Source organism: Hevea brasiliensis, chromosome 18 (assembly GCF_030052815.1).
Source record: "Hevea brasiliensis isolate MT/VB/25A 57/8 chromosome 18, ASM3005281v1, whole genome shotgun sequence".
Classification (NCBI taxonomy): Eukaryota; Viridiplantae; Streptophyta; class Magnoliopsida; order Malpighiales; family Euphorbiaceae; genus Hevea; species Hevea brasiliensis.
The window spans coordinates 52,608,520-52,633,543 of record NC_079510.1 but is presented as its reverse complement, the minus strand read 5'-3'; the positions used below and the strand labels follow the sequence as shown (position 1 = coordinate 52,633,543).

Below are 25,024 nucleotides of genomic sequence, written 5' to 3'. Positions count from 1 at the left end.
TACATTGAAAATAGTTTTTTTTTTTATAAAAAAAATTCACATTCAATAATAAAAATTATAAAATAAGTATAATATAATTTTCTCCTAAGAGAAAAAATAATAAACACAGGCAATTAAAATTTTCAATATAATCTGATCAAAGATAAGAGTTGTATGCGTATAAGATAAGAGTTGAAGAGATGAGAATGTTAAAGTGGATGAGTGGCCATATTAGACTAGATAAAATCCGTAATGAGAGTATTAAAGAAAAGGTAGGAGTGGTGCCAGTTGAGGATAAGTTGAGAGAAGGGAAATTGAGGTGGTTTGGTCATGTGAATCGTAAACATACGGAGACTCCAGTTAGACAAGTAAAGCACATTATGTTAGAGGATAGAAAGAAAAAAAAAAGGGTAGACCTAAATTGACTTGGATGAGAGTAGTACAACATAACCTACAAATATTACACATTTCTGAGGATTTAACCCAAAATCGTTTAGAGTAGAGAAAGCAAATTCATATAGCTAACCTCAAATTTTTGAGATAAAGGCTTAATTGAGTTGAATTGAGTAGAATCTGATCAAAGGTGAATAATATGTCAAATAGTAATTAGTTCTTTTTTTATTTTAGAAAATTAAAAAAATTCTATAATATTATCCTTTCGAGAACTTATTATCTCTATAGTCTATAGAAGAGATTAAATCACTAAATATCAATTAAAAAATAAGCCACACTAATAGACTCTATTTACAAAGCACCATTACCCATACTTAAAAGAATCAAAGTCTTCAACTAAATTAAAAAATTAACAATTCATATTATATTTTAAATTATTAATTAGTCCATTCAAATACTATTAAAAATAAATAAAATTTTGTTAAGGGGAGAAAAAAAAGACCACTAATAGGAAAATAGGACCAAAAGAAAATTTTAGATATATTCCTAATTAAAATTAAAGAGAGAAATCTAGATATGTTATAAATACATACAAATTTGAAAATTTATTAAAAAAATTAATAAAGAGTAACAAAATAAGGGAAAAAAAAAAAAAAAAGGAACTGAAGGTAAGCACCAAAGAGAAATTCAATGGTAGCTGCTAAAAAAAAAAATTAAAAGAGAAAAAAGAGCAGAGGAGAGGAGAGGAAAAGAGGTCACTTACATTAAAAAAGGTTGAAACACCAAAATATTATCTTTTCCGAACGTACTGAGCACAGCTCACTGCACGGCCACTCATCACACCGCGTGTCTTTCACTTAACACGCGCTCGTGTCTTTCACAAATTATGGCCACTCTCTCCTTTGACAGGCCACGTGAGAGAGTCCAATTTTGGACTCTTAGAAAAGTAAACCCAACTTTAATTTGGACTTTTTTGACTACCGATTTTCTTTCTTTTTTTTATTTTTTTATTTTCTTCCTAATAAATTGTAATTAATTTTTTTTTTAGTTTTAACTCAAATCCTAATTTTATTAGATCTTGGATTTTCAATAATTTCGAACTCCAATCAAGAAAAAAAAAAGAAAAAAAGGAGTGAAAATAAAATAAAATATCTTAAATATTGCTTACTAATTGGCAATAGAGCAATCAAATTTATTATGAATTTCATACTCATTCAACATTAGTGTTGCATAAATATGACAAGGAAAACTATGTGTAGCAGGAGCCGAAGCTTATGGACTTCAAGTGGATGGATCATTTGCGTTTTAGAGCAATAAATAGAAGAGATGTTTCAGTTGAGGTGGCCTTCAGTTTTTCTGCCGCCTTGTTGGGAAAACGATCAAACAATTCATCTATGGTCTCACTTGCAAAATGCTTGCTAAAAACACCCTCCAATCCAGCCCTGAAGTGCATCTTCCATGCATGGCCGCTGCCCAAGATTTGCGCTTCATTGCCAGGTACAGGGTCAAATAGCTCCATTCGCTCAATTTTGAAGCTCCCATTTCTTTCTACAAGGTCTATCATCTCCTTAGGAGAGGGAACATACGTAGGCAAATTGAAAGAGTCCACTTGAGCTTCGCTCACCAATCCCTGTATAATTGAGTAAAAATTGATTAATACAATTCATAACTATATTGCATGCAATTGTTACACTAGTTCTTGGGCTCACCTCTTTACACATATCCATGAGGCAGGATCCTAAAAGATCGAGCATCACATTAACTACTGCACAGGAATGAGAAATCCCATTACGGATTCCAGGCAAAATAAGCACCATCATACCACCAACCACAAGCTCTTTAGCTCTAGCGTCCAGAAATATCTCCACGTCCTTTGCAAACTGGATGGCATAAGCTTTTCCAACTTCATCTGGTGCACCTGTGTAGTAAATTCTGCCCTTGTTCCATGCAGGTGAGCTCTTATCCAGGATCTCTTTTGGCACCTGGGAGATCCAATGTAAAGCATAGGAGCTATGGACAAAATGAACAGAGGACTCAGGGAATAGCCTCCCGTGGAATGACCCTGGCACACCAGCAGCAAAATATGGTCTTTCTGGAGGGAGAGATCTGAAGAGAGTATTGAAATCATTGAAGGTATGATCACTAAAGAAAACTTGAAAATCAGGAATTTGTTCAGTGAGACCATGGGATTGGAACTTATGTTTCACAGCTTGAATAACACTTTCCATGCAAATAAAGGTGTTGGGTCCAACAGAACATCCCAAATCTGCAATCTTAAAAGACCTTGAATTAGAAAGCAGATCTTTTATGTCAAGCTTGTGAGCAATTGTCTCATCAATCAGCCCCTTAGCATATTTTATGCCTTCTCTCTGCACATAGGAAGATCAAGTATATATTATTTACGTCTCAACATTAAGAAGATTAATCTCTCCCTGATTTGAATGATTTTACCTGTAAGTAGGAGTTTTTTGTGTAGCTGTACGTACCATCTCCACCAATCATCGGATGTGATTCCGCCATTGTGGTTGTACTTTCGCTTATCTCTCTGCTGTGTGTGCAAGTTACAGTGATGAATAGAATCCCCACCTTCACTTATTTATTCTCATCATCGCTGTACTTTTCAAATGGAGCACCATGAATTTTCGCAATCTTGTTTTTGTTTGTCATGAAAATTTGGCATTGAAATCTTGGAAATTCAAAATTAGCGACTTCTAGATGAGAAGATTTTGATAGTTTATCATCAATTACATCATGTCTTGACAATTATTTACAAGTCACAGGAATAATGCTAAGCGCAAACAATGTTCATAATTTATTTTTAGTGTAAGTGTACAATTTTTTTTTTTTCGATTCAAAGGAGGGATGAAATCCGAAAAAACAAAATCAAGAAGACTTAGCTAGAACTCCTGAGCAAGCAAGGCCAAGCAGCAACCTGCAGGTCAGGCTGAGCGCAACCCTAATCGACGCAGGACGATCCTGCCGCATATATATATATAAAGCGGTGATCGGTTTAAATTAGATTTGATTATCTTATTTGAAAAATTATACCATAAACTTGATATATTTATATAATAATTTATTATAATTATTATTATAATGGGTCTCACATAAATTTTACTATAATTAATAATTTTAATAAAATCATTAATATATATATATATATATATATATATATATATATATATATCGATTTCATTAAATAATTAAAAATTTAGTACATACAGTAGTCAACCGATACTTTAGTCTATCTCAACATACAATTCAACTTTTCTTAGAACATATATAATTACCCAATTATGTACTCAACTTTATGTTAATTAAAATCACATTAGTCTATAACTATACACATAATCTCAAAGATTCAAATATTATAAATTCCATCACATTGAATGTAGTTTTTTTTCCTTTTCTTTTAATTAGTCCATTAAGTTGTCAAATGGGGAAAATTGATTTTGTTGATTGAATAAAAAAATGAATATTATTTAATATTCCATGCCGGACATATTAAATAACAAATATAATGCTGCAGAGTCAAAGTTAAATCTTTAAATATCTTCTTTCTCAAAAATTTATTTCAAATCAAATTTATAACTTTTCAATCATAATTAATTATCCAATTTAAATAATTAATTTAAATTATTGTTAATAACTAGGCTTAGGTTTATATAAAACTAATAATCTTTTATATAAGCTTGTCTTATGAAATATGGTTAACAGCTTGAGCGCTTATAAGTGTCGCCGCTAACTAATTAAGCAAAATATTAATTAACAATTAAATTAAGTTAATATATGTAAATTATAAAATATTAGAATAACTAAATAATTTCTTATAATTATTTTTCAAACAATATTTAAAAATTTTTCAATATTTTAATTATAATTTTTATTTTTAAATTTGCCAATAGTACTCCTTTTTAATAGTAAAAATTTATTAAAATCGAAAGGTTTTGACGCTGTTATAATTATTTTTGTTAAATTTATCATAAATTTTTTATAAATATATTTTTAAAAACAAATTAAAAATTAAAAATTTGTAAATGAAGAAAATTACTAAATATATGAATATAATAAATAATTTTTTATTTATTTTGTAGAATATGCTCTTTTAATAGTCAAAATTGAAAACTCAAATCCATTAGATGTACTTGAGTAAGAATTTATTCTCATAAAAAAATTTTGACTTTATTTTGAAAAAAATTACACTACTAATTATTATTATAACTATTATTAAAGATAATATTTTTGTAAAACATGAAAGAATAAAAAAATGATAGTGTATTGTATTATAAAAGAAAAAAATATGTTTGGAAAATTAAAATGATTTAAAAATTTTATTTCATAAAATAGAATAGATTATAAATATGAAAAATTAATAAAGAGATCTACTATCTCACATTGATTTGAAATAAAAATTTTATGTTAAATATAAGACTTGAGCAAACTTTCTCCCCTTAATCTAATTTTTAAGATGGAGATGTTTTTACTTTAGAATAAAAACTTTGTGCTAAATACAAGATTTGAATAAATCTCCTCTGAGCTAGCTTTCGGCCTTAGAATTAGGCCCGACTCTTTTTTTTTTTTTTCCTACAAGATTAATAATGGTAATGGTAAAATTAGAATATTTAAATTATGGAGTGCCAATATTGTCATTTTATTTCTTTAAGAATATTTAATATATAGCTAAATTCCAACAATAATCATTGGCATTAATTCTAAAAAAAAAAATATCATAAGCATTGAAATCTCTTGTTACATACAGAAATTTAAAATTTGCATTACTTTTTTTATAATTAATTCTAATTAAAATTCAAATTTAAACCTCACGACTCTATAAATAACTTAAATATTGTAAAACTTATTGGGTGCATGGCCATTGTCACAATAAAAAACCATCAAAATAATTTGAGAATACCCATCATGGATAAAAAAAGATCATTAATGTTAATACAGGACAAGTGCACCAAAAAATTCCAAGAAACCAATGTTAAGAAAACACACAATAATGCTCCTCCCTTTGTAGTATACTGAAATTATAAATTAATTTCTAGTCCTTATCAGAATTCAGAACCTCAGAAGTTCAAAGCAGGTACGCAATCTGTAACACCCCTAATTTTTAAATTAATTATTTTATGAGTAGCTATTAATATTTTATGTTATTTAAATTTTGGAAAATTATTTGAAATTTTTCGAATTTTTGAAATCAGGTTTATTTTTTGAAAATGTAAAACTTTGGTTATTTTTAAAAATTAATTTAAAGACTACATGGCAAAACTAAAAATATATTTAGACCCTACGAATTTTTCTGAGTTTTCTAGAATTTTTCTGAAATTTTTAGGCCTCATTTTTTATCCCAAGGCAGAGTCAAAATTCAATTTTGGGTATTCTAAATTGAACCGATTGAATCGAACCTAATCGAATCAGACCGATCTAGTTGAACCGGTCCCTTTTTCCTTTTCTTCTCCTTTCTTCTCTCTTCCCGATGCCTCTCTTCCCTCTCTCCTCCCTCTCCCTCCGCCCCGGCTACCGCTTCCCCACCCCTCTCTACGCCGTCGCCGCCCTTCCCCACCCCTCCCTCGCCGCCGGCTAGCCTCCAGGCCGTTGGAAAACAGTGCGAAAGTCTCCTCCATGCACCCGCGCCGCTTTAACTTCCTAGGCCGATTCCGCCCAATTCGGCCACCAATCGGATCGGGTCTTATCCCAAAACACATCTACACCTCGAGAGTTTTCCATATACACCAAGAACACAAAAATTCATCGAGCGGTTTGTCCAATTTTTGTTCAGAAAATTTTAGCCCATTATGACTTTTGGGCTAGATTTCTTGAAAACCTTAAATCCCACAAAAAATCTAAGAGTATTGGAGTGCTCCACTCGACGAGAACTTCACGACAATACCCATTCAAATTTTTCTGATATTGTTTTTCGGTGGGTCCCGCAAAACTTTGCAGTATTTTTTCGAGCATTAAATGAGTTTAGAAAATTCCGTAAAAATTCTATACTAACTCCCGTGTTATGGGCGTTGCGTAGATATATTCAATTCGCGGAAATTAGACCGTTGCTCGAGTCTGTAATTTCGGGCTGGGCAGACAGACTACAGAAAAAGCTTCAGAACTGAGTCAAATTATAAGCTATCCCATCATTTTTAGACGTCCCAGAAGCGTCTCCAGGGTCGAAATTGACCTAGGTAAACCCGAACCCTCATTTTTCTTAATTATCTAGTGCTTGATTTCGATTAAAAATCTATAAAATATTCGTGGTAGGTTAAAAAAATATAATTCCTTTTGTATTAGCTTAATAATATTGCTAAGGACCGTGGGACAAAGTTTTAGAATTTTTAGAGTTCATTTTGGTAGTTTTTGCAAAAGGGGTAATTGTAGGGACTAAATTGTAATTTTTTAAATTATGGTTGTTGACTGTTTGGGTGGGCCCAGGAGGGGCCATGTGATGTGATTGAGTTGTGGATGTGACTTGTAGATATAGAAGTGCATTTTGAGCCCTTTTGCAGATTGGATAGGTCCTAGGTATAGGAGAGACTCTGCCGTATTTTCGATACGATTTAGGATATCTTTGATCTTTTTCAAACTTGTATTGAGTCAAATATATTAAATAATTGCAATGAAATTTGTCAGGTGAGCCGGGACAGCCTTCCTCCTCTGTACAACCGCCGCAGTAACATCGGTTTAAGTCTGTGAGTAAAATATTAATTTTAATTATGATTTCAATATTATTATATGTTCAAGCATGCCCATGCATCACTTATAAATATGTATCTATGTAGTTAAATACTAGGAAAATTTTATATTGCATTCTTAATTGATGAAGTGTCATAGATATTGTTTGTAGTAATTTAGAGCAGTGAGCGTGTAGTGTGGTAATGGATATGGTTAGAACGGGTAGATGCGGCTTGAGAGACACTCACTAGGACCTGGTCCTTTATGGATAAGTCAGGATAGGCACGGCTCGAGATGATCTCGCTGGCCCCCGCATTTAGTTTATTAAGCGAAAGTCCGGCTTGAGAGACACTCGCTGGCAGATGTTGGATTAAGAGAGCTGTTTAGGGGATTAGCTCCTATATATGTACTATTTGAACATTATTGGGTGTGTGAGTGCTCCAAATTGTCTTTTTGCTGCTCTGATGTGATTTGTATGAAAATTATGATGATGTTGTATTCCACTCTTTAGGATGCATTAGCTTTAGATAGCTATAGAAATTGTGATTAAAATTGGTATTTTACTCTCTGAGTCGAATGCTCACTCCTATTTACCTTATTTTTCCAGGATACAGGAGATCTCTTTTGAGTTCTAACCTGCTTCTCTCCCTCGCAAGTCATCTATTTATGTTTGTGATATTTCGTATAATTTTGCTAACTTCTAGAATTATGCATGTGTTAGAAATACTTATATGATTTGGGTCTGTATTATAATTGCCATGTTAGACCTGTAAACGTATTAAATGCATGTATGATTGGACTGGATGAGGGAGTTGAGCTCCCATTTGATTCTATGATATTATGAGTATATGGAAGATGAGCTGAGCTCCCCATATTATTATATATTGTGTTTACATTCGGGAGAGTCAAAAACTCTCCGTTGTATGGTCTACATTATAGCCGGACTCTGTCCGGTTGAATTCTTGGATTGAGCTTAAAATGAGCCTTAGGATTGGGTTGAGAAATATTTAGGCTTACTACGGGTCTCGAGGGCTTTAAGCTGGCCCAGGTCCTAGTGCCGGTCTAGCCCATAGGATGGGTCATGACACAATCAAAACTTGATATAATGTTACAAAGTTATTATTTTTTTTTATTATTTAAAGGAAGTTTAATGAACCAAATTATAATTTATTAGCTATAGAAAAAATAGTTTTCTTTCTTTAAGTTTTCTTTTAAAATAAATTATTTATAAAAAAATTTCAATTGAATTCTTATACAATCATTTTTTAATTAATTTTTTAAGTTAAAAATAATTGAATTCTCCCATTTTAAAGATAATAATTTATAAAAAAAATTAATTAAATTGAATTTTTGTAAATTTTAATTTCTACACGGGAGTTAATAACTTTTACTAATTAAGAAATTCAATTTACGATATCCTCAAGCAAGTTTTATACGCTTCACAGATATAAAAAGAAGGATAGTGCCACAATTTTGCAATATTTTTGCTGTCAATTTAGGGGCTGCTATATATTATGTTTATTCACAAACCTTTGGTTTTGATTAGTTTGAAGAAAAAGTCGAGCTCTTAGCAAGGCCATGTTGTTCTTGCAGCATATGAGTTTCTGGGAGATGTTTTGTATTTTCTTTATTCTATTATTAGTCCATGAAAAGGGTGTTTGGTTCATCTATTGAGTGCAGCTGATAACTGATAAACATCCAAATAGATGAACTGGAGTATTTATATCAACTCTATTTTTAGAGTTGTTTCTCGTTAGCTGATAGCTGATTTTATTTTATTTTTTATTTTGACTATATTATCTTTTTTTATTTAACTCAAAAATTAATATTTTAATATTTTTTATTTATAATTTTAATATTTTAATTATCGTATTTTAATTTTGTTAAAATATTTTTATTAATAACATAAAATATAAAATATTTATTTATATATAAAAACTTAAAATTAATTATAAGTTTTTTCGTTATCAACAATAATAATTACTGTATTATTTTATCTATATTTTTAAAGTTATTTAATTATTTTTTAAAAAATTTAATTATTTTCTTATTTCAATAATAAAATAAATGATATAATATAATAAATTAATAATTTTATATTTATTTTAATAATATAATAAATGATATAATATATTATTTAATAATTATATATTTAATTTAATAATAAAATAAATAATATAATATAATAAATTTATAATTTTATATTTATTTCAATAATAAAATAAATTATATAATTTATACCATTATTAGTCCTTTCACATATCAATAGCAACAGCTAAATATAGTTTTACCAAACACTTAACATAAATCAGCTATCATTAGCTATCAACTATAAACTAACAGTTATCAGCTATATTCAACAGTTAAACTAAACAGGCTCGAAGTATTCCACACTTTTGAGCTTTGGGAAAGATTGACTTACGTTACTCTTACTTTGCAGAAAGATTATTTCCGTGGTTTAAAGCTGTAACTTTCAAGTCACAAATTTGATCCAACATGCATTTGGAACATTGATTAACTTACAATTTTTTTTTCCTTTCATTATTATGTACTAATTTTTTTTCATAAATTTTCTTTTTTCTTATAAGGTAAAGTTTTATTAACATTTTAAAAAATCAAGAAAAATTTATTAACTTGAGAACACACAACTAACATAATTAAGCCATCAGGCTTACACTAAATACACTCAACTTAAGACCACAAATTTTCTTTTATTGCACACACACATATATATAATATATTATGCCATGCCTAACAAGCATTAAGAAAGCTTCACCAGCCAGACAAATTAAATTTTTAATCGTAATCATTTACGTTGAAGGACGTAGTAAGATTGAATTTTGTCCTTGTAAGCTCTTTCCATTTTGTCGAAGACCTTCGGAAGTTTATTTACCAGTAACTGCTCGAACATTTCATCCACAATTTCATTTGGGAAGTGTTTGGTGAACATTCCTTCCATTGGAGCCCTAATGTGCCTCACATATTCTTTCATATCAACGTGCACGTCATCTGTTAGCCAAGGAGCTGGATTTGTTAGTCCTATCGCTTCAATGTCGAAACACCCATTCTTTTCCACCACAGCAGCAAATTCTCCTGGAGGAGCAGCATATATTGGCAAGTTGAAGGCATCCACTTGGTCTTCACTTATTATTCCCTGCTGACAAAAAAAAAGACGAATTCAATAAAAAAACTATCATTTTTTTTTTTGGCTATTTTGAAAGCAGTAGTAAGTTATTGACATACCCTTTTCGACATATGAAGGAGGGTTGATTCGAAACTACTGTACAATATGCCATTTGCAAGTTCAGAATAAGGCATTCCATCAGGAATACTTGGCATGATAACTATAAGCATCCCTCCAGGCACTATCTCTTCTCTTGCGTTCAGGAAATTATTTAGGTCTTCAGCCCATCTTTCTCTATATGCTTTAAGTACCTCATCAGAGGCGCCTGCATAGTGAATCTTCCCTTTGTTCCACGCAGGAGAGTTCTTGTCTACCAAACTTTCTGGTACCTTAGAGAGCCAATGGAGTGCATAATTGGATTGCACAACATGGAGGGAAGATTTAGGGAATACTCGGCCATGAAAAGAGCCCGGCACCCCGGCTGCAAAGTATTCCCTGTCAGGTGGGAGAGACCTGAAGAGGGTATTGAAATCATTTGAGGGTTGATCATTAAAGAACACTTGAAATTCAGGCATGGGTTCATTAGGGAATTGGGATAGATATTTCTTTTTAACTATATCTATTAGAGATTGCAAAGAAGTAAATGTATTTGGACCAACTGCGCATCCAAAATCAGCAAGACAAATTGTTCTATTGGAAGCAGATGAGAGGGATTTCACATCTAGCTTCTTGGTGATTACTTATTCTATTATATCCTTTGTGACATTTGCAGCTCTTCTCTGCCAGTGAATCAAAATTTATAATCATTAGAAATAATAAAAGCAATATATATACATAACGTAATAATTTGTCACAATTCAAATTAAAATAATATAATTGAGCAACAGAATTCAATAATTAAAAATGTAGAATAGAAAACCTGGTAGACTGAGTTTTTGAAGTAGCTGTTGGCTCCTAATCCTCCGATCGCTCGGATGGGTCCTTCCACATCGTTTTTCAGTACTGTTTCTCTCACCAATGCTTCCATCTCTGAGCAGTTAATCTGCTGCGTTTGCTCAGACCATACGGCAAGGTTTATTGGGACTTTAGGTACCTTTGCACTTTCTATATAGATAGAGCCAACATAATTGTGTAAATAATATTATTATTGTTTTTATCAATGAGGTTTAGTCCGGTAATATTAAAGTCATTTTTAAGTTATGAATTCTCGAGTTTGATTCTTAGTTAATTATTATAGAAGAATATATATGTATAATTTCTAGGTATAATACTATCTTCTTGTCAGCATATAATTTCTAGGCATAAAAAAAAGGACCATTATGCGTTCCGTTTATACATTTATATGTTGCCTAATTGACCACTATAATTAATTTTATCCTCTGATATTGATATCAATTTTTCTGTGAAGGATCACAATTTAATTGAAAAGGACATTCTTAAATATATACAGTTGGGTAATTAATTAATTAATTACCCTAATTTATAACATTATTATTATTATTATTTTATTATTATTATTATTGTTATTGATGTTGTTGTTCTTATTAGTATAGAATAATTGGTTAGAATATAACCAATCAATTGTCACTATCAACTTTAAGGACCACAATATTGATTGAAAAAAAATTTATTATATTTGATTTAATTTGCATAATTCATATGTAATCAATATGGAATTCTTGAGGAGTTACTTCCAAGTTGCATTAATAAATATGAGATTTATGACATTGATCTTCCGTTGCTTTTGTCACCTTTGGCCTAAAGGGATATAAAGGGACCACTGTGTGGAGTAACGGGGCAAGCTAGTTAAACACACATTAAAAAGAAACAATCAGTGGGGAATGCACCAATTTCATTGTAATTATATATATAAAATAAAAATTTTTTATAATAATATTTATATGTTTTTATATTTTTTTAAATAAATAAAATTTAAATATTTTATTAAATTATATATCCGATTTGAATTGAAATTGAAAGTGTCATAAAAATTGATTTTTAATTAATTATTAAAATTTATTACTTTGTTAAAATATTTGTGTTGGACATAGGCATCTTAATATATGTTTTGATGATAATAAAAAATTAGAGTGCTACTAATCAAACTTGAAAGTATTTGTGTTGAGCACTCTCCCTTAAAAATCTCTACCTATCCTTCAAATTTTTTAATTAATACTCAATTCATCCCCCTTTTGGATTGCTACAAGAGACAATATTATGAAATATATAAATTTAAATTTTAATCCTAGTTACTCTTAAAGAAATTTCACATGTGTGAGAAACCCTATTAGTACTAACTACATAACTTATTCGAAAGTCATTATTATAATATATTATGATCATTCTAAAAACTTTACAGTATTAAAAATTTAATAGAATTTTCATATAATATATGATATATAAAATATTATATATAAAAATTTAAATTACAAAATAATGTGCAACGCATGTCAAGAAAAAAAAATTAGTTAATTAAAATATATAAAATTAAATAAGTTTGAGTATTATTCAAGCAATAATACATGAATTTTGAGACTAAGGTAAATTTCGTAAATACCATTATCATTGCCATCTCTACTGGTTAAATTTAGGTATTATAATTGATATCAGAATCCCACTAATTAAAAAATTATGTGAAGCTGGTAGATTTACTAGTAAAGTAACCATTATAAATAACTTAAATTATTCATTTGGACTTAGTGGTTTGGGTTAGTTTTATTATCAAAATCAAACTAAATTAGAAAATTGTGCATAATTGATAAGTTTGTGAAGAAAGATTACCCGTGGTTAAAGATAAGTTGTAGCCACACACTTTAACAACACAAATACCATCTGAACCAAATAACTTCTAAGTCTTAAATCATCGGTCCAAAATCGCTAATCAACATTATTTTTGGGTAGTTACGTTTTTGGCCATATAAACCCATTAACCATTTTTTTTAAATCAATGTGAGATGTTACGATCTCCCTTAATTTTACAGCATGTTTATTTCAGTATTGATGTTGTACTAATATTATTGCACTATACTAGATATAATTGCTAAGTTGAAATCAGATTTTTGGATATTATTATTCATGGGTGCCTCGAGTGTTTCCATCCTATCTTTACTCATGAATAACCTTTGTGTACAGATCTATCAAATTCACATAATTTTCTGACTAAGATGACTCTAATGCTACTTATAATACTCCAAATTCAACTAGCTTAAATAACTTTTAGATTTAAGTTATTGGCCCAAAATGATCCATTCAAATTATTTCTTAGTAGTTGAGCCATGTCCCCATTTTATCTGCCAATAAAAGAGGATAACTTGAAACTATATTGATATAGTTTTCCTAGACACATAAGGAACTCCTTATACACGCTATTAAAAAAAAAGTTTATTTTTTTTTCACTTTTAAAATGAAGTTATTTATTTTTAATTTGATTAGAAACAAATTAAAAATTAAAAAAAAATCTATTTTTAATTAAGTCATTGCTAATAATGATTATAAAAATAAAAAATAATAGTTATTTAATGCAATTTATTATTTTATTTTTTAAAATTATAAATTCAACATAATTGATTAAAGAAAAAAAAATCAAAAGAATAATATAATAATATTAATTAGCAAGCTAAGTTCTCTTTAAAAAGTGTCACGTGACAACTTTTAGAGAAATTTTTGTATACTTTATGATAGAGATAAATTATCATAATATGTAAGTGATTTATTTTATCAATTACAAAAAGAAAAATTATGATATCCTAAAGAAAGACTGATCATTAGCTATGAAATAATACAAATTTGTTTAGGTTTCCAATTTGCATATTATTTCTTGTTACGATAATTACCATCCGAGAAACTATCTAGATTTATGTGGCAAGAATACATGAACCATATGCATGTCTCGAGCAGAGTTCAGAGAAAACTACAAGCAAGTTCAAATGAGATTTGCTATCCTGCATTATCCAACCAGTAACTGATGTGGGTGCCCATTCGGATAAATTTTGATAATTATCCCTGAACTTATCTAGTTCTAACATTACAGTCCCTCAACTTAAAAATATAACATAAAACCCCATCAACTTTTAAATTTTACACAGTAAAATCCCTCTAACCTCCAATTATCAATTTTTCTGTTAGACACTGACCTGGACAATTTCAGCATGGAGCTTAGTCAGTATTTCTCTTTTCTCTCTCAAGCTATGTATAAATTGAATTATTTTTCTCTCTATAGATAGAATAATTTTTCATTTATAAAGAGAATAATTTTACACTTTGCATAATAGAGGAGAGAGAAATATTGACTAAGCGCCATGCAAAAGCTATTCACATCAGTTTCTAACTGAAAAATCAGTAATTAAAAATCAGAGGGATTTTATTATGCAAAATTTGAAAGTTTATGGAGTTTTATGTTACATTTTAAAATTAAAGGGCTGTAGTGTTATAACTATATAAGTTCATGGACAATTATTAAAATTTATCCGTGCCCATCCAGCATAATAAGCAGCCTACTCTTTCAAAGTAAGCTGATACTATTACCACCTGATAATCATATCCATTTGTAATGTTATTAATAACAAAATACTTAAATCTGTTACATTCTTCCTAGACAGACTTCTAAAATTGAATCAAAAACCCCAATTTTGTCTAAAATATTAAAATAATTACAAATGTAAAATATTATATATAGCAAGGCTAATCTTGATGTTAGTAGACACGTAAATTTAATGCGGACACACAATCGCATAATCACATAGTATAGGAAAAAGAAAATAATAATACAGAATTTACATGATTCGACTGTAAGGTCTACGTCCACGAGCAAGATGAGAAAAAAAGTTTCACTGTGATGAAAAGAATAATATACAATCACTCAAAATTCGTAAATCCTAACCCCAATGTTTTTCTGAATAGCTCACAACTCTAATGCAAATGGTAAAATATTATAATATTTATATTGGTCCATATCATCACAGACCTCACTTTTTATCCTAACCAGGTCACAACACGAAACTTTCAGGTCGAAACACAATTCGGATTCACAAAGACATATCCAAAATTCAAGCTACATAAAAATAACACTTGAAAATATAAGTTGATCATCACCTTAACTCTTTCACCTTTATCCAAAATGCTGAACACCATGCATTCAAATAGCAAGCAATTAGGTAACTCAGAAAAAGGCATTCCATTGGGGATACCTAGTGTAACAACTGTCATCATCCCCCCAGTCACAAGTTCTTCAGATATATCATTCAGAAAATTTTCCAATGTCCTTGGCAAATTTAGATGAATAAGAATTGACTACTTCATTTGGAGCATTTTTGTAGTGAACTGATGGTGACTTATCCGCAAGTATACGGGTCGTCTCAAGTAATAAAGTGATGAATCAAGTATCGTTCCCACGAGGATTTGCTGTTTGATTACTAAACTATGAATGAAGCGATTATTTGGGCTAATGATTAATGAATAAATGGTAAATGTAAATGAGCAAGGTAAATTGATTAATCTAATTGAAATGGGTAAAGAGCAAACAAATAAATTCTAATTCTAGCTCGCAATTAAACTAAAATTAACAATGGGTAATTTAAACGAAAGTCTAATTATGGTAAAAGTGATTCCAGAGTTGGGGGTTTATGCATAAATTAATTGGGATTTGTCTTGGGCATTCCAATTTTTAGGGAAAAGTAGAGTTTGAAGGAAATTGATTCTAAATCCCTTTAATATCTTTTTCAAGCATATCAAAGTGTATTCTAAAATAACCAAACCTACTTTCGTATGTATTTGATTACTTTAAAACCCATTAAGTTTTGTAACCAATAATTAATTCCTCTTAAAGTCCTAGTTTATTTCTAAATCTAGGTGGTTTTAAGTTCCAATCCTTGATTAACTATCAATGACCTTCACCTTTCGGTCCTTCAATCAAAGATTAACACAATACCCAATGGGTACCAACATTAGGCAAGTAAATCAAGCACACAAGGAAGGAATCAAAACTCATATTCATGTAAAATAAGGAAATACCCAATCCAAATCCACAAATTAATCTAAAACATATTTCCCAACTCTGAAATCTAAAGGAATTACTCACTCATAATGATATTTACAAGAAATATAGATGGAAGAATAAAGAAAAACATGATAAAAGGACTGAAATAGGAAAACCCAGGTGGAAGAACCAAGGTCTCTGGTTTCGAGCTCCAATTGCGTCTGACTCTTCTTCCTCCAGAGGATGGCGTCTTCTCTTCCTCTTTCTATATAATTTTCTTTCCTTTTTTTGTTTCTCCTCTCTTCCTCTTGTGGCAAAAATAATGAAATGATGAATTTATATGGTCCCAAAAAGCTGCCCTAAAAGTAAATAACAGCTAAGGAGTGGATAGGAAATGAGGTGTAAAATTATCCAAGTCAAGAAGACTATTCACGTTTCGGCATCTCGCTTAGGGTTCGGCAACCCTAAGCGACTTCTTAGCAAATTTAGCCTCAGTCGCACTGTCGCTTAAGGTTGCGGACCTTCAAGAAATCTCGGCAGACTTATAGTAAAATGGACTTTTCTGCTCATGCTTGACTTGTGTTGCACCTTAAGCATTGCCGCTTTACCCTGAGCATGACCTTAAGCAAGGTCTCAAGCAAATTTCGGCTGGTTTGCTCTTTCAAGGCTTGATTTCTTCAACTTTCCTCTGTGCTTAAAGAACTCCAAATTTCTTCAAATCACTTCCTAATGCACTCATTGGTCTTCGATTTGCCACAAAATCCTATCAAAAATAACAAAATTACAAAAATCAAATATAAAGTATCTAAAGTTAACAAATAAGCTAAAATAAAGCTAAAAACATAAAATATACTAAAATATAAGGACAAAATGGATGCAAAACTACCCTAAAATGCCTATATGAAATGAGTGTAACAAATTCCCCCAAACTCAAACCTTTGCTTGTCCTCAAGCAAATTAAAAACAATTAATGCAATTTGGGGTACCTTACCTTAAATTTATGAAAATTACTTATCCGAACTCTCAAGCTTACCTTTAGCCACCAACACACCATATACCCACTTTCAAGGTGCCAAGAATTTAATCCTTACCAAAGTTATCACCGCTTAGCCTTGGGTCAATTATCCATATTATCAAGCCCAAACCAATCAATCACAAAGAATAATTATGCCTAAATAGACTATAGGGTAATCCATAAGTTAAAGTGTCTCAAAAACTTGATGGAAGTAAATGAATGGATTAGATATCACAATCCCATAGGCAATTTTCCTATTCCAATCTCCACTAATGTAACGAAACACCATTAAAAGATCAAAAGGACTTTTAAGGGTTGTAATGGGGCTAAGGAGGTGATAATGTGGCTAACAAGAAAAGGATAAAGATAACAAAATATGAGAATAATCAAATTATTAAAAGATCAAGACACACAAATTTTTTTTTTTTTTTTTTTTTTTTGAATCAAATGGGAGAAGGAACTTTACAACTATTCACCAATGCTAGCATATAATTTTGAAGCTTTTAGAGGGACTACATAAAAACATTGACTTTGAATTATAATTGTCCCTTTCAATTCACCCCCAAACTCATTTCTTTGTGTATTTGAGTGGTGAATTACTTTACATACCATAATTGAATTTGCTAGCTTTTTTACTTTAGCCACTTCTCCCAACTAATTGTTATTATTATTATTATTATTTATTTATTTTTTTATATTTTTTTTATATGTATCTATCACTCAAAGAATTATTCTCATGGAGGGTAGGTAAGTGTTTGAGTTTATGGCTAGGTAGTAATGTGGGTTCCAAAGGAATAAGAGGGATAAATGTAGGCTCAAATTGGTTCCAAAGGGAAATTTTTAAGTGAGGTTGGCTAAGGCTAAAATATGGGTTTAAAATTCAAAGAATGCCTAGATCATTTCTTTTTCAAGTGTATGCTATGATTTCGCCTTGAAAGGTTTAGGAAGATTGTTCTAGGATTGGTGAGACATCAATTAGCTACTTCTCACCCTAGAGTTTTCTCTAAGCACTCAAAGTCAATGCAATTGATTGGGTGGCCCTTGGCTAAGAAGATATAAACTCAAGCAAGAATTTAATAACTTTGCACCTATCCAGGACTTTCAATCCATCAAACCCTTCTAAAAGTAAGCTTAATTGCTCTTCAAAACAACTCTCAATCCTCTAAGGACAAGGTAAAAATTTGTTTTTATGATATGCATGATCCTAAAATGAATGCATAAATCAAATTAAAACTAAATGTAATCTATATGAAAACTATATGCAAATGTATGTATATGGGTATAGACATGTGTGTAGTATATGTATAAGTGTATGGATTATCTATATATGAATGAATGAAATGCAATAAATGAATGAAAGAAAATTTTAAAGAAAATTTTGCAAAAATTTTGCCTTCACCCCCAAACTCAAATGAAACATTGTCCTCAATGTTTAAAATGAATGGAAAGATGGGTAAAATTATGAGAATTGCCAAATTATTGAAATTTATACAATTGGGGATTAAATCAATGTAAGCTCAATTATTCCAGAATTAGCTCAAAAGGATATTAACAATGAAGCTTTAGAGAGAAAAATGTGAAAAAGTATCCCAAATGTATGAATTTACATTGCTTAAGAAGTTGCTTAACCTGTTGCATAGGGTAAAGCGAAAGCATAAGCATTGGCAACATACCATAAGCTTAAATGGTGTAAGGGTAAGCTGTTACCTCCAACTGATGTGGAACAGGTGTGGCTCAGAGAAAATTATGCAACTCGTTAATGTCAACAAAATTAGGATTGAAGAAAAGATAAAGTGCTAAAATAATGGTCAAGAAAATGAAATAGTGAAAAGAAATAAAATGTAATCACAGAGTATTTATGTCTATATCAGAAGATAAAATAAAATAAAGTAAACTAAAGGAAAGAAGTGCAGAGATAATAATAAAAACTAAGTACCAAAATATTACAACCATGACCAAAGTTTGAAAGCTAAAATAAACAGATTACAAAATAAACTAAAAAAAAACAAAAATTAAAACTGCTGCTACTGATCAAGTTCTGTTATCAAGCCTTTGTTCTTTGCATCGTGGTCCGCCTGTGTTCCGCAGAGGTTCATTGTGATCCAAGCTTGTAAGGTTTCAAGTTTTCTGTTAAGTCTTTCATTTCTTGAAACATGGCTTGGCCCCAATGATATAAATTGTTGTAGGATTGGGCCAATTTGTTGTAAAGCTCCAGCATTTGAAGTTGATGTTGCTTCTGTTTCTTTTTAAGAGATAAAAATCTCTTTTTAAGTTTCTTTTCTAGCTTCTTCTTTTGGTTAACTTGCTCTTGACCCATGGCTTCAATTTTGATTTCTAAGTTTTTCAAGGAAGCAAGAATTTCTGTGGTATCAGGTGAGGGAGCAGATGGTTGGACAGTGAAATTTGTTATCCTGGATTCCAAGGATTTTAAGATGGATAATATGTCTGCTGAGAAGTGTGGGGTAGAGGTTGGTTGTGGTTCAGTAGTTGCAAAAGTGGTGGGGTGTTCAAGAGTCGGGTATCGTGGTGTCAGCTGTAATGAGTATATGTATGGCCTATTTTCTCACAAACATCCATATGCAGCAACATGGTCTTTATGTATGATTCCCAAAACCGGCAAAGAATTTATATAGACTAGCATCAAAGCTAAATGATTTTGCTATGGCGATTATATACCCCCAAAAACAATACTAACTTTAGTATGATTGGTGACAATTTGGTGCCAATGAGTAGCTATGAAATGGGTCAGACTTACTTGTTTTCTCTCCTTCATGCACCACAATAGAAACAAATCCTCAAAGACCCACAATATCATATCGTGTCCCCTTCCTAAAACAGTGTAAGTAATGAATCTATGGAGGTATTTCAATACATGGTCAACTATCCTAGAGGCTTTTGCAGTCCTCTGTCTATAATAACCTCCAAATGGTGCAATATCTTTCCAGAATTGAACAGGGTCATAAGCTTGTCGCCACTCAATGTTTTTATACCGAATCACGAAAACCAAAAATGGCATTCAAAGCACCTATATCTAACTCCTCACAATTCCAAAGACATCGAAAATAAATCATATCTCTATGTTCAGGCACTGTTGGTTTGAAACTCAACTTTAGGGAACTCAAAAATTCGAGGGTTAGATCCTTGTATACTGGTTCCCTAATTTTAGCAAAATCAGTCCAGCTAACAACATCCAAATAGGCAAAGACAGAATTATAAATACCTAATTCTTTCAAAATCTGCTCATCCATATACTTGTTTGCCAAAATGGTTTTAGAAAGTAATTTCTCATAGGCCTTTTTCATATCCATATCCTTAAAAGCCCAAGGCAATGGAGAAATTACCTCCTCTATAGTATCCGCAGATGACGCAGGTGCTGGAGAATGTAAGGGAGACTGGTTATCGTGTTTGCACGCCTGGTGCTGGGTTTGCGAAGAGGACACGTCCTTTTGCTAACTGGTTCAGAGGACTGAGGTGGAGAGTTTAAGTCGAAAGGGACAGAGGGTACTCGTTTCCTTTTTCCGACAGGGGTTTCTTTGAGTCTACCAGCGGCCCTTTTTGTTTTCCCTTTTGTTTTTGTTTGGGTAGGAACAGGGTCAGGCGTTGGTTCTGGGGAATGGGTGTCTGTAATTGGTGTTTCATTTGGCGGCTCGGATTGCGGCGAGAGGGGAGTCGGCGGGATGAGAGGTGGTATTTGGCTTGGAGGCGGGGGCGGTGACTGAGGTGGTGGTGATTGTGGTAATGGCGGCGTTTGTGGCGGTGGGGACTGAGGTAATGGCGGACTGGGGCTGGGGTTAGGGTTTGTGGGTAATGAGGATGGAGTGCCCATTTTAGATTTGACAGAATGTCGAAGTCCTCTGAGTTTAGGTTTGTGAGAGGACCACATTTTGGTTCTTGTCATTTTAACGAAAAGGATGAAACCTTTCGGCTTCCTGTAAAAATTTTGCCGGAAAAAATGGCGTGAGGAAGGAAGTCGACGAGGTTTATCGGGAGTGTTGGCGAGGTTTTTGGAAAATTGGCGGAAATGCTGGGCCTTTTAAAATGTGGGGTAGACATGTGGTAATTTGGGTCATGCTTAGGGTTAGGCATAAGGTTCAGCAGAAGTTGCTTAAGACTTTGCTTGACAAGCAATGTCATCAGCAAGTTTCGGCAGGTTCTGGGCAAAATTGTGGTTTTGCTTACCAAAATCAGTCCAAAAGTTATGGAATGCCATTGTAACCCTTAGCAGTTACCAAATACACACAAACACCATAAAATTTAGGGATTTCAGTTTATCTCTCTCATAACTTACTAAGCATAGCACATGTTCATTTAGCTTTTGCAATCATTGTCCATTTTAGGCACCAATTGTGATTATCATTTTTGCACATTTAAATGAAATGGTCTCCTTCCTAAACTTACACCAAAAGCATATTTTCAGCAGCATTTCAGACAAGTTCCAATCAACCAAGAATTGCAGAAAAAATGTAGAAATTGACCTTTTTAGCAGCATGAACAGTAGCATGAACAGTAGCAAAAATCTGCAGATTGCAGAAATTAGCAGCAATTCCAACAAAAGCATGCAAATTCCTATCAGACTACAAAATTATATATACACTAAAAGGTGAAACTTAACAAACATTATTTTTGCACTTCAATAAAGCTCTCATCAGTCCTAAATATCAAAATTGATCCTCATTCAAGTTGCATTTCACAGAATTTACACAAAACACAAAATCAAACATATGCTATCAAGTAGACTGCAGTTTGAGCAATTTAGCACAAGTTTAAAGGTGTTACTATTCACAGGTACTGCATAAAGTGCAGAATGTTGCTTATACTTGCTTCCCTTTAATTCTTTGTTTTTGCAACAAGTGTAAACTTGCCCAATCTTTATGAATTACCTACAAAAGATAAACAAATGTCACTTTTGAGATTAATGAGAGTGAAAATTGAAAGTGAAATGAAATGGAAAATTAATGAACTATAAAAGGATACGCTTGGGTTGCCTCCCAAGAAGCGCTTGTTTAAGGTCTTAAGCTTGACCTTCTTTTCAAAGCTGATGGTGGTTGGAATTGGAAAATATTACCTCCCCTGTCAATTTATACTTCAAATTTTTCCCATTATATGTGAAAATACCTGTTGCTTTGTTCAGAATCCCAACTATATCTTGAGGAATATTCTTACAAACTTTAGATGAATCTCCTCTTTTGAGTGATTTTGATGGAGGCTTGAGCTTAACTTTTGAAGCTTCATTGTTAATCAAACGAGATGGTGAAGCTGACTTTTTCTTTTGCACTTTATGCTGATTGCATTGCATTGGAATAGCTTGATTTTCCTCTAGTTTAGTAACTTCAGTTTCAGCATCATGCTCTATAACATCTACCCTATAACAAGAATTCAACACAGCTGGTTCCTTGGAATTTTGGAATAAATTAAACTCTATTTCCTCCTCCCCCACTGTCAACTTCAATTTCCCATTCTTTACATCTATATTAGCTCCTGCAGTGGCTAAAAATGGCCTTCCAAGTATGATGGGCGTTCTTACATCCTCCTCCATCTCTAGTACAATAAAATCCACTGGAATGAAAAACTTCCCAACTTTTAATGGTACATTCTCTAAAATCCCAACTAGATACTTTATAGATCTCATTCTTTGCAAAGAAATAGTTGTGGGCTTTAGATCTCCAATCTTTAACTTCTCACATATGGAAAGTGGCATCAAGCTAACACTAGCCCCCAAGTCACATAATGCTCTCTCAATACTTGTTTCTCCAATGTGACATGGTATGGAAAAACTTCCAGGATCTTTCAGCTTAGGTGGGAGCTTGTTCTGCAATAAAGCACTGCACTTCTCAGTAAGTGCAACAGTTTCATAATCTTCCAACCTTCTTTTATTTGATAAAATCTCCCTCAAAAACTTAGCATAAGAAGGCATTTGAGATATGACATCTATGAATGGAATGCTGATATACAACTTCTTCAAAACTTCAAAGAATTTCCTAAACTACTTATCTAATTTTGCTTTCTGAAACCTCTGAGGAAAGGGTAATGGTGGCTTATACAGTGTAGGAGGCACATATTTCTCTTCTATTTCCTTTTTAGCTTCTTTCTCTTCATTTGCTTCCTTACTAGCTTTAGCTTTAGTTGAAGTGGATTCACTCTCACACTCATCTTTCTTTTATGTCAACTTTAATTCAATTTTTTGTTCTTCCCCCATTACCTTTCCACTTCTTAAAGTAACCGCATTTCACTGCTCCCTTTGATTCTCAGGTTGATTAGGAAGCTTCCCAAAAGCTTTACTATTTGAAGAGCTAGCTTGTTGAGCTATTTGATTCTCTAACATCTTATTATGTGTTTCTATTTGATCCACTTAAGATGCTAATTGAGAAATCATTTCTTGTTGACTTTGATGACTTACTAGTAGAGTCTCAATCATAGATTCCAATCTAGTTGTCTTGTCTAGTTGTGCTTGTTGTGGTAGAGGTGGAGCAGTACATTTTGAGGTTTAGAAATTCCAGAGGAGGCCTCTATTCTCTGAAAGTTCGATTTTGTTGATATCCGTAAGGTTCTTGAAAATTCGATTTTGCCCTTGTTTACCTCCCCAAGAGAAATTTGGGTGGTTTCTCCATGCTGGATCATAAGTTGCAGAAAATGGGTTACCACCTGGTCTTTGATTGTAGTTCCCCACATAATCCACTTGCTCACTTGAAAAATCTTGATTAAGTGCAGAAAAATCTGCTGCACAATTGACATTTGCAGCTCCAATTTCTAGTGTATTACCAGAACCTCCGGCTGAAGAATCTACTTTCATACTTAACTTGTCCATCTTCTTTGTCAAAGCATCAAACTTAGCATTGATCATATTCATGGCGTCAAGCTCAAACATACCAGCTGGTTTCTTGATCTCATTCCTCTCACAACTCCATTGGTAGTTGTTATAAGCAATTTTATCAAGAGCAGAAAAAGCTTCATCTTCAGATTTCTCCATAAGGTCACCTCCAGAAGATGCATCAATTGTACTCTAATAGTGGTGAAACTCCATTATAAAAGTGTTGAACAAGCATCCACTTAGGAATCCCATGATGTGGACATCTCCTTTGCAAATCCTTGTACCTCTCCCATGCTTCATACAAGCTCTCATCATCTCTAGGTTTAAAAGAAGTCAGCTCATTCCTCAGCTTAGCTGTCTTGCTTGGTGGAAAATATTGAGCCAAAAATGCTTGAGAAAGTTCATCCCATGTTGTGATAGAACCCGGTGGCAAAGAATGTAACCACTCTCTAGCTCGGTCCTTCAGAGAAAAAGGAAATAATCTGAGTCGAATTGCATCATCAGAAACTCCATTTATCTTCAACATATCACTGATCTCAAGAAAGTGTGCGTGCTTCACATGTGGACTTTCACTTGGATTTCCTCCAAATTGTGCTTGTTGTACCATTTGACAAAGTGCAGGCTTCAATTCAAAATTATTAGCTTCTACCCTTGGTCTTGTGATACTTGGCATGAAATCTCCAATGTTAGGATAGGCATGATCCTTCACAGAGCGGTTGTTATGGTTGTTGTTGTTGTTGTCAGCCATTTCTTCTTGTACTTGCTCTTGCTCTTATGCTCTTTCTTGTTGTTGTTGAGCTTTAATTTCAGCTTTTCTCCTTTTAGATTCTGCTCTTAAAGCCTTTCTTTGTCTTCTCTATTTCGGGTCAAAGAATAGATTGATTTCTTCACTTTTTGTCCTTCTCATAAAATAAAGCACCTGAAAAACAAAAATAAACAAATTCTCAAAGTAAAATGGTAAAAAGAAAATAAAATAAAATGCCCAAATTAACCAAACAAACAATCGTTTAATATCAAGCAAAAATCAATTCCCCGGCAACGGCGCCAAAAACTTGTTGGTGA

General features: G+C 32.1%; 2 protein-coding genes, 1 non-coding gene and 1 pseudogene across 3 annotated transcripts; 1 reads left to right on the top strand and 3 right to left on the bottom strand.

Annotated features, from left to right (window-relative positions):
* Positions 1-1,577: 1,577 nt before the first annotated feature.
* Positions 1,578-3,125, bottom strand: LOC131175930 (loganic acid O-methyltransferase-like). Its single transcript, XM_058140631.1, has 4 exons — positions 3,121-3,125; positions 2,824-2,920; positions 2,082-2,741; positions 1,578-2,002 (listed from the first exon to the last, which is right to left on the bottom strand). Exons 1-4 carry the CDS (start codon positions 3,123-3,125, stop codon positions 1,667-1,669), a joined length of 1,098 nt encoding a protein of 365 aa, XP_057996614.1. The 3' UTR covers positions 1,578-1,666.
* A 6,697-nt stretch (positions 3,126-9,822) lies between these two features.
* Positions 9,823-11,192, bottom strand: LOC131176052 (loganic acid O-methyltransferase-like; annotated as a pseudogene).
* A 9,308-nt stretch (positions 11,193-20,500) lies between these two features.
* LOC131175929 (uncharacterized) lies at positions 20,501-21,867 on the bottom strand. The gene has a single exon (XM_058140630.1). The coding sequence runs from the start codon at positions 21,050-21,052 to the stop codon at positions 20,501-20,503; it is 552 nt and encodes a 183-aa protein (XP_057996613.1). The 5' UTR covers positions 21,053-21,867.
* A 2,340-nt stretch (positions 21,868-24,207) lies between these two features.
* On the top strand, positions 24,208-24,314 carry LOC131176189 (small nucleolar RNA R71). The gene has a single exon (XR_009146314.1). It is a non-coding gene; the product is annotated as a small nucleolar RNA R71 (small nucleolar RNA).
* Positions 24,315-25,024: the final 710 nt, after the last annotated feature.

Bases quoted from the DNA above. Each gene is read 5' to 3' on its own strand.
- LOC131175929 (XM_058140630.1), bottom strand. From the start codon at position 21,052: ATGACAAGAACCAAAATGTGGTCCTCTCACAAACCTAAACTCAGAGGA.
- LOC131175930 (XM_058140631.1), bottom strand. The intron at 2,742-2,823 runs GTAAAATCATTC...TCCTATGTGCAG, and splicing joins CAAAAAACTCCTACTTACAG to AGAGAAGGCATAAAATATGC. The intron at 2,003-2,081 runs GTGAGCCCAAGA...TCAATTATACAG, and splicing joins TCATGGATATGTGTAAAGAG to GGATTGGTGAGCGAAGCTCA.